The 10,124-nt window shown below is 39.2% G+C and overlaps 2 protein-coding genes across 2 annotated transcripts; both read right to left on the bottom strand.

Annotated features, from left to right (window-relative positions):
* Positions 1-3,414: 3,414 nt before the first annotated feature.
* Positions 3,415-4,352, bottom strand: LOC138873592 (uncharacterized). The gene is made up of 4 exons (XM_070152064.1): positions 4,206-4,352; positions 3,916-4,134; positions 3,823-3,861; positions 3,415-3,714 (listed from the first exon to the last, which is right to left on the bottom strand). The coding sequence occupies exons 1-4, from the start codon at positions 4,350-4,352 to the stop codon at positions 3,415-3,417; spliced, it is 705 nt and encodes a 234-aa protein (XP_070008165.1).
* Positions 4,353-4,533: 181 nt separating this feature from the next.
* On the bottom strand, positions 4,534-4,977 carry LOC138873593 (uncharacterized). Its single transcript, XM_070152065.1, has one exon. The coding sequence runs from the start codon at positions 4,975-4,977 to the stop codon at positions 4,534-4,536; it is 444 nt and encodes a 147-aa protein (XP_070008166.1).
* Between the last annotated feature and the right edge of the window lie 5,147 nt (positions 4,978-10,124).

Raw genomic sequence — 10,124 nt, forward strand, 5'->3', positions numbered from 1 at the left:
GCTTTCAGCAGCAATATCCATGATATTGTGCGCTGCTTACTTTTCTGGTGACTCTGAGGGAGCCACTGAGTCCAAAGGGGAGGAGTCCAGATACTGATCATGATCATCCTCAGAGACCTCTGACACCTGAGAGGTGACCCTTTCTGAGTGTTCTTTGGTGGGATTAGAGGAGTGCGGAGACATGGGGTTCTCAACACATAGAAAGAAGATGGAATTTGATAGAAAAAGAAAAATAATAGGAAATAAGGAGGAAACAGGTGTGGGTACAATAGTATTGGAAGGAGTGGAAGAGTGAATTTCTGGAGATGACATTAAGGATGATAGAGAGATGGGAGTGGTGTATATGGGGGAAGAAGGAAGCGATTGTTCGATTGCCATTGTAGGAGGATTTGATAGGGAAGTTAAGTGAAAAATAGATGTAGAGAGAATCACGGAGATACAAGGGGATGAAGGTTCATAACTTGTTGTGAGAGTGAGAAAGAGTTTTATGGGAAGAAGGGCTAATGATGAGAAGAGAGAGAAATGGGTTCTGAACAGTCCTGAAAACGGCGCTAGATTTGTGGGAAAACGTTATCGTGCAGAGGGGGTGAAGGGATTTGAAAGACAAGACATGACATGCAGATTTGAAAAGTTGGATGATGTGGCAGTTGAATTAAATTTGTTAACCCCTTTTGAGAAAGCATTCCAAACAACACATTACCACTAACCTATGGTACAGGAACCTGATGCCCGACCAGTTTTTTTTTTTTGAAAAAGATTTTAGCAGCTCTTCTTTTGCAATTCATAATTGCACCTTTAGCTTCTATGATTGTCATGCGTGTTTACTTGCAATGGTATCGATGTGAGTTAGGCTTGGCTAGAAAACACTTTAGCTCATTTTACCTGAAAGTGATTTTCATAGTCAACTGATTGGGAATCAAGCTCTCCACTTGGCTTCAATACCCCCATCTTCACCTTGTTTCTTCCATAGAGTTCCCTACACAAGGCTTCGGTGAAGATATTTGGAGTTTGGCCTTCTGTGCTGCAGGACTTCATACAAATCAACCTTTTCTCCACATTGTCCTTCAAAAAATGATGTCTCTCATAAATGTGTTGATCCTTTTGTATTGAACTGGATTCTTGGCCAAGTTGAGTGTACCAGTGTTGTCATATAGAAGAGGCACCCAATTAGTGAATACTCCAAAATCCTCCAGTTGCTGCTTAATCCATACGAGCTGAGCACCATAGGATATTGTAGTTACATATTCTGCTTCAGCCGTTTTAGGGACCACTAAGTTTGCTGCCTTGTGCACCAAGACATGATCATAGAAAGTGGCCATTCCAGAAGTGTTTTTCATGTCCACAAGATGACCTGCAAATAGCATCAGCATACCCAATGGGATTTAAAGTTGTCACCTGAGAGGTAATACAGGACCAGGTCCTATGTTTCCTTAAGGTATCTCAAAATTCTTTTGATAGCCTTCAAGTAAGATCCCTTGGGATTTGATTTTGGGTTCTTATCTAGATCCAGAATGACGGGGAGTTATTGTGTTATCAAGTATATGGGAGCTTTTGTGTTTCTGGGTGGAGACTAAAGTGTGATTAGTGGAGAAACTATGTAGGATTAGGTAGATTTCCCTACACTCCTTGTTCTACTACTTGTGGAATACCTTGCACTGCATCTCCAACAGTTTCTTCAGCTTCAATGCTAGTAAATGAAGTACCAGGTTCCTCATGCGAAGTGGAAGAGGATGTTCCACGGCCTTCACCTGTCTTATTTATCTAACTCATCATATCAATCTTCCCAATTAAAACATCAGATATCACTGTTCCTTCCTTTGTTAGATGAGGATGTCTCATTGATTATCACATGAAAACTTTCTTCCACACAGTGTGACCTTTTGTTGTAGACTTTGTGGGCTTTGCTTTGAGGGAAGTATCTCAGAAGGGTTGCTTCTTTCATCAAGCTTCTCGAGTTGGTCCTTCCCGTTGTTGACAGAATGGTATTTGCCTCCAAAGGTTCTCTAGTGAGTTATCTTTGGTTTTTTTCCATAACTCAACGGTGGTTTTGTTTGAGGAGGGACCTGATTATACACATGTTCACCAAGTAGCAAGCCTCGTTTATTGCTTCTGCCTAGATATATTTTTTTTTTTTGGAGATTTCTTTGTCAATGAGCATTATCCATTCCATGTATTCCAAAGTTTTGATCTTCCTTTCAATAAAACCATTTAGCTGTGGAGTCCTTGGTGCTGAGAAGTTGTGAGTGATCTCATCTATATTACAGGATTCATCAAATCTTGGCATTGACATATTCTATCCCGTGGTCAGATCTGATACGTGCTTCCTTTAGTTCCATCTCCACTTGGATCTTCCTGACAAGTGATGCAAATGCTTCAAAAGTCTCTTCCTTTGCTCTAACAAGTAGTGTCCAGATGGATCTTGAATTTTGACGGCCACGAACCAGGTTCTTCTGAGTTAGTTCATTTAGAAATGAGATCCTTGAGTGTTCCAATCCCTTATGCCAATGTTTTACATCATAGTCAATAGCCTTTAAGCAACTCATATCATCAGTTTGTAGGGATTTAAGATCAGCGAAGTAGATGTTCTTGTTCTTTTGGTGACTAAGGCCACTTCACTAGTTACCAGATTGGTAATTGTGTGCAATTTTTATAAGAACTCTACTTTGCTCCTTTTAACACAGACTTTCCATCTTTTCAATGCTGAGAATGTACCCCCCCCCCCCTTCTTTTTTTTCTTTTTTTTATATATATACAGGATACATTCCTTTTTCTATAGGGCTTTCATTGAGAGACAATTCATGGTGTTTTTAGCATCCACTGTTTGTGAACCATTGCAGTCCACTCCTTCTCAATATTCCCTACACATATAACTCATGGGTTAGATTTAGGAACTCAAACTAGTTTGGGTCCCTTGTTATGAGAAAAGTGATGGATGAGGGCTTTTCTAGTCCATGCAGGCAATATTCGTTTCTTGCAAGCGGTACCTGGTCCCTCTTTAGTAGTCACTTTTTCAGTAAACACTTTGTTCTTTTGTACAGATTGAACCCTGGCTTGGCAATTTTTTTTGAAGTGCCCATTGTTCCCACAGTGGGTACAAAGCCAGTTATCAGGAACTGTGACATACTTGTTGTGAGGGTTGTAAGGAGTTTTCTCCTTTTGGAACCCGATTCCCTGCCTGTTTCCACTATTGTTGAAGTACATGGCAGTGACAGCATCTAAGGACCAGGTCCACTTTAGAGATTTCTCAAGATCAATTTTTACTTTCTCCAATTCAGCTTGAAGTTGTCGATTTTTCTCAAATTCACCACATAGACTAGTTTTCACATCATTTAATTCCTTTTCAAGCTTGATATATGTCTCACTAGCTACTTTCTTCCTTTTCCCGAGACTCGCAGTCCTATGTTCTCTATTGAGTCACTCAATGGTTTCCTCTAGGTCAGTGATTATCACTAAAAAGTCATCCCTCTCTTGCTCAGTAGCGGCAATTTTCTCTTCTAGAGTGTGTTTCTCATTGCTAAGACCTTCTACTGTTTCTTTCAAATCAACAACCACTACCATCAGGTCATCTCTCCCATTTTCTGCATAATTTATTTTTTTATTCAAAACTTCCTTTTCCTTTTCAAGATTAGCTATGGTATCATTTAGGTCCACTACACAGACCACCAGATCATCTCTAGATTGTTCAGCTTCTCCTAGTTCTATGGTCAGTCTCTCCTTATCATTATCAAGGCTATAATAAACATCAATTAGAATATTTGTTAATGATCGTAATTTCTTAGAAGAGTAGGATTTCATATTTCTCTAAACATCCCTGAAATTTACCTCATCATCTTCATCTTCATCTTCTTTATCATCATCAGACTGATCCATCAGCGTGAACAGTGAGTCATACTTTGTTGCTTTAGTTTATACTACCATCATGGAGTTGTTTTCTGCATCTCGTTCCCTTTCTGATTCACTAGAGGAGTCTCCCCAAGCAGCAAGACTCTGCTTCACAATATTGTCAACTGCACTTTTTCGACTGAATCGTTTGTCTAGAACTGAGTTCCTTTTTGCTGCTTTGTCAGGTTTTGTTTGTATTGCTCCTGTTTCAGAAGTGGATAGTCTTTGATGAAATGCCCTGGCTTTACGCATCTGTGACAGAGATCATTGTTTCTTGCCTTACTTGAGCTGCCCCTCTTTGGTACACCACCATTCCTTCAAACCATCTTTTGAAACCTTTTAGGAAGATAGGCCATATCACTATCTTCTTCACTTGAGTCACTGCTTTCAGCCTTGAGTACCAGGTTATTTTCCTTCTTTGTCTCTCTCCTTTCACTATCTTTCTTTCTTTTCATCTCGTATGTCTTCATATTACCAATCAGCTCATCTATGGTTAGAGTCTGTAGTCTTTAGCTTCAGTGATGGCATTTACCTTACTTTTCCAAGAACCAGGTAGAACACTGAGAAATTTTCTTACAAGCTTGTTCTGGGAATAATATCACCAAGTGAATGAAGTTCATATATGATGGATATGAATCTAGTGTGTATATCCTATATAGACTCATCATTCTTCATCCTGAAGAGCTCATACTTAGTGGTGAGCATGTCAATCTTGGACTGTTTAACCTGAGTAGTTCCTTCGTGTGCAATTTGCAATGCTTCCCATATTTCTTTGGAATAATCACAAGCTGAGATTCTGTTGTACTCATCAGGTCCTATACAACATACAAAGATTTTCTTGGCGCGATAGTTCTTTTCTACGGCTTTTTTGTTAGGATCACTATACTCTTTTTTGTCTTTCGGCACCGTTTGTCCAGCTTGTCCAAGCTTCTTCATAGGAACATGTGGACTGTCACATATGATGTCCCATAGTTCTGAATCATCAGCCATTATAAAATCATGTGTACGAGTCTTCAACCATCTGTAGTACAAACCATTGAATCTAGGAGGTCTGTAAGTTGATTGTCCTTCCTCAAAGTTTGGTGGAGCATCCATTGAGATCCTTTCTAGGTGTTAACCTTTTAGAAAGAACCTGCTCTGATTCCTATTATTAGTTTGTATGAGTCCACCAAATAGTAGAGTACCTGGTCCTCTATGGGGTTGTACTGACAATGCTAATAAAACAGTAAGTAAATAAGACAGGGGATATTTATGTGAAAACATCTCAACTCAAGGGGACAAAAACCACGACCTACACCTATAGGCTTTCCACTTCACTAACTTGTAAACACCTATTACAAGCCACTTTGTAATGACTCCATTACAAAGAATTCAACTTAACTAACTTGTAATACTCTTACCACAAGCCACTTTGTCACTCTCTAGTCAAAAAGACTTTAACTTATGACTAAACCTAGTCACAATATAAACTCAGAGAGTTTACGGATTTTACAAGAGGGTTTCCTAAAACACAGCTTCGAATAAAGCAAGATAGGAGTTACAATAAAGAATAAATAACAAGATTACAACTCATCTATGGATACACATAGACTCATTGTGAAACTGATCCTTTAGTGGAGTTGCCTTCTTGTTCTTGACGCACTTGTGACTTCTATACTGGATGAACACTTTTCTGCTTGAGAGAATATCACTAAATGCTCAAGTGATTGTCTTGTGCCTTACACCAGGTTGTTATACTACAAAGGACATCACAATGGTGATGTCAATTCTTGATACACGCTTCTTCCCAATGTGTCGCACTATCTTCTCCAATATCGTGTGTACAGTATGCAGACAGTCACTTTTTGCATTTGTGTTCCAGCTATTGTTGACTTGTACTTCTATCAGAGAACACCAAGGGATCAGGTCCCTGTTGTGTTCCTCATTGTAGTATTTCATTCACTGAAGATCAGAGTAGACTTTGTTCATTTGAGATGTGTACCAAGTGAGTCAGGTTCTCTATCTGGTTCTTAACAATAAGTTTGTTAGATCATCAAAACATAAGAAGCATAAGGTAAAGACATTGAGAACCCATCATCGTGTATTACGGTGGTGCTATAACATAGGAAATTTCTTGGTGGGGATAGTAGTTTTGTGGTGCTTTGGTTTGCATGTATGAGTGGTTAGAGATTCCCCAAATTCCAGTGGAACTTGAAGCCATCATAGCTCATTCTTCTCTCTTCTTCTTGTTAGCCAGGTTTCTTGAGCCGTTTTGAATGGCTTTAGATGTGGCTTTGAGCGCGGATTGGCTCATAATCCTTCCGGTACTTAAAATATTTTTCCACCATCTCACCTATTTTGATTTCCTTGGCAAAATGCTTGCCCATGGCAGATATCATATTTTGAAAATAGTCAGCTTCTTGAGCTCGGAGGAAAAATAATTATTATTTCAGTTTTATCGATAAGTGGCTTGAACCTTGCCGTTTGTTCCCTTCACTTTACAGCATACTCACGAAATCTTTCTGTAAACTTCTTCTTCAAGTTTGATAGTGAGTTGCGGTCAGGCACAATGTTGATATTGTATTTGAATTGCCTAACAATATCCCGAACCAGACTATCCCACATGTGCCAGTGCGAGATCTCCTAATCTATGTACCATTTTGAGGCAACCCCAATTAATCTTTTACCAAAGTAAGCCATTAGCAATTCTTCTTACCCCCTGTCCCACCTAACTGATTATGGTACCTCTTTAAGTGAGCAATAGGATCACCATGCCTATTATACTTTTTAAATTTTGGGGTTTTGTGTCTAGGAGGCAAGTGCACAGAGGGTAACATGCAAAGGTCAAGAAAAGACACACTCATCTAGCCGCTCAGACCCTGTATGTTTTGCACACTTTGTTCTAAACTCCTCATCTTCCTTGACATTTCTTTCTATTTGGCGCTCTTGGAAGGCTTCTCAACCTAGAACGGAGAACCATACTGAGGAATTTGGTTAAAGAAGTTGGGTGTTATGTAAATCACCTCAGCCTAAAAGTAGGGGCTTTGAGGGGTAATGATTTGTGGTTCGTTGGGCCTTTATATGCTAGGTTGTGGGGAGATATAGACGGGAGTGGTGGTGAGGACCACCAGTGCAGCTCTTTGTAATAGTGCTTGAGGACAGGCAGCGAAAGGCATGACAACAATATTATTGGGTGTAGGCCTCTACCAATAGGGGAAGAACGGGTCAGGCACAAAAATATGGGGATAGAGCTAGGAGGCTCTCTTCCATTAGACCAAACTTCCTATATTTTCATCATTCTTATTTTAAGAATCCTATTTTCCTCAACAATATCAAATTCTAGAGAAATGATCGGAGCTGGACTGTCCTCAGGGCTGATGATGGGGAGATTGCATTGAGTAATCATCGAGACACTTCCCTTTGATTGGGTGAAATAAGGATGTGATGTCAGGATAACAAAAACCAACCACCCACGTAAACCTTGCCTATTTTTCCACACACAATATGCATGATAGTTTGGAGAATTTAGCAGATATAAAATCACACGTAGTTATGCAATGCACCTAGCATTTAAATGCTTTTAGCATGTTTCTTAAAGGTTGCATGTGTCATCCTAGCTTTTTCAATTATTCCACCTCTCGTTTACGTCTTTCTATTCTTTTATTCCTTTCAAATCTCTCTTTTTTTTTCTTTTTTACTCTTTGGTTTTTGTTCGTTTCTTTTAAACTATCTTGAGTTTTTTAGCAAGATTTCAATTGCACCCTTTAGGGGTAGTTTATATATTATGATACAGCATGAATCAGATCATTATGTAGTTCAGGAATAGACATATTAAAACCAAAAAAAGGATCTTTTTTGGTTTTCAGTATTCTATTACACAATTTCTTTTTGGGTTTTTAATTACACGACTCAAAGAAAAAATATAATAAAGGAAATACAAAAATAGACTCGATAAAGATAAAGTCTAATACAAGACAAACCACTCTAGACTAAAAAAACAAAGAGACTCTAACAACTCTGATCTCGCCAACCAATTCTTTTGGTTGTCTCTTCATTCATTGCTCTAAACTATTTCCTATCTACTTGTGAAGAACCTACAAATCGATAGACATGTCACACGAAGCTCATTGTTGTAGCAAAGAACATGGTCTTGCTCATTTCTCATAGTCAGAATGCTTTTGTGAAATATATTCAGCTATTTTTCGGATTCTTCTCTTAGTGTCCCTTTAATCTTGGAACATTCTCCAGATCTGTTGTTCCTGGGCTTGAACCACTTGTAAGGCCACTTCTTTGTGGTTTTGAAAGTTTACCACATCACTTTCCAAAACGATTAAGCAAGCAGTAACAGTGCTCTCTCTACCTCAAATTCTTTGACTGGCAACTCATGGCTTCTTCAAGGGCACTTAATTCTTTTCTTAAGCCAAAGATTTTTCTCATCATGGTTTTTTTAGCATGGCGAGCCAACCTTAAATGGTTTTCTGTATCTTCTCCTAGCTGTATTATCCTTTCATAGGCTTTGTCCAATTCTTTCTCTATTTTTTGCAAAATAGAATCATAATATATCACTTTCTCCCACGGATTTGCGATGGTCTTTTGGTCTTTCCAGCTTCGGGTTGGTACTCAGGTGTGCTATTGATTTGTTGGAGCTGGTCTTTAAGGGTATCATTCTCACAGATCAACCTTTTTCTTTCTCCCTCAGCATCTTGGGCTTGCAAGTCTTTTTCAAAACTGAGGGCTCTCACCTTTTCTTGTAATGTCGTAATATTGGCCCGATAATCTTTTTCTTCTCTCCCCAGGTCCATTGCTCTTGCATCCTGTCATTGAAATTATGGACGTGCGACCTCTTTGTGAGTCTCTCAGCCATCATTAACACAAGATCTTTTACCGTACCATGTAACGTACCCCGGATCCACTAACTTTTTGTTGGATCTTGCACTTATGTATCTGATGTCAAATAGCAGCATTTGTCCCAAATTTGTTGAGTTAGAGTTTTAGGGAGTGTGGCCTCTAGATGTAGCTCAATTACATGAATGTTGAGATCTTCATTATCCGACAATACTTGATATCCACCCAGCTAGCGTACGACTCTATGTGCGGCATATGGTTGGACACTTTAGAGACCCATCAATAATGGATAGCTTTTGAGGGCAGACATATATGTATAACCTCTCTCATTGGGAGACATCCCAAGGTCCACTCAATCTGATTTGCGATCATAAGATCTTAAACGAGCCATCCAGGCTCTCACCCCTACAGAAGCATTGTAGTCATTGACCCTTTCTTCATCTTTTTTAATGTAATCATTCTTATTTGAACCATGGCTCATGTACCTGGGATGGTGACGGAGATGCTCAACCAACCACATCTATAAGTGAATATTGCATCCTTCAAAGACATTTGGCTTAGCTTTGCACAGGGTCAATGCTTGATAAATATCTGAAAGGATGATTAGTGCAAGGGTATGATGGGCTTTTGTGTTAAAAACTTGCATAACTTTGGCTAGAGGGGTGTCAATCTTTTGTTCCTTGTCTGGGAAGATTATTATTCCCAAAAATGTCACCATAAAGGCAAAGCATTTGTGAAGCTCCCATACTTTTTTGCTTCTTTTGTTACTATGCTCTGCTTTGTGCACATCAAAACTGTTTCGATGCCCAAATCTGGTGTATAGGAAATAAAACGAGCAATATCCCTTGTTAAATCTGTATTTTTAACTTGTTTGCTAATGTTAAAAAGATCTAAGAACTGGTGTGAGGTGACGACTCTTGGTAAAATGAGCTTCTGATTCCGCAGATCCCTCCAAACCCAATGTAACCTGCTATCTCTTCCAATGTAGGAGTTAGCTCAAACTTGGAGAAATGAAACACATTATGGGTTGGATCATTGAAAGGTATCAATACCTACACCAGGTGCCTCCGAGGTTTAATGTATGGCCCCGTAAAAGCTTTCCTAAAAACCCAAAAATTTGTAGTGCCGAGATAGGCTTATGGGTTAAAAATAGTGGCTCGGGCTTTTTGGGGTGAACGGTACGCTAAAAAGTTAAAGAAAAATATTTTGCATAAAAGGCATTATAGTGGGTCACAGAATCACTCTGCAGGACGCATAATGGCCGCAAAGTGAAGCAATATTTTTGGCTATTTTTGATGTTATTTTTTCAGCCCTTTATGCAACCGTAAAACCATTTCGGGGGCCGCACTATGATCGCACATCATTCCTTGAGATATTTCATATAAAGGATCCGCGGCGCCATATACGACCGCAGAACA

Source organism: Nicotiana sylvestris, chromosome 7, assembly GCF_000393655.2.
Source record: "Nicotiana sylvestris chromosome 7, ASM39365v2, whole genome shotgun sequence".
Lineage (NCBI taxonomy): Eukaryota > Viridiplantae > Streptophyta > Magnoliopsida > Solanales > Solanaceae > Nicotiana > Nicotiana sylvestris.

Coding starts and splice junctions, on each gene's coding strand:
- LOC138873593 (XM_070152065.1), bottom strand. CDS start 4,977: ATGGATGCTCCACCAAACTTTGAGGAAGGACAATCAACTTACAGACCT.
- LOC138873592 (XM_070152064.1), bottom strand. CDS start 4,352: ATGAAGACATACGAGATGAAAAGAAAGAAAGATAGTGAAAGGAGAGAG. Junction 4,135..4,205: donor CTAAAAGGTTTCAAAAGATG/GTTTGAAGGAAT, acceptor TCTCTGTCACAG/ATGCGTAAAGCCAGGGCATT. Junction 3,862..3,915: donor CAGAAAACAACTCCATGATG/GTAGTATAAACT, acceptor CTGATGGATCAG/TCTGATGATGATAAAGAAGA.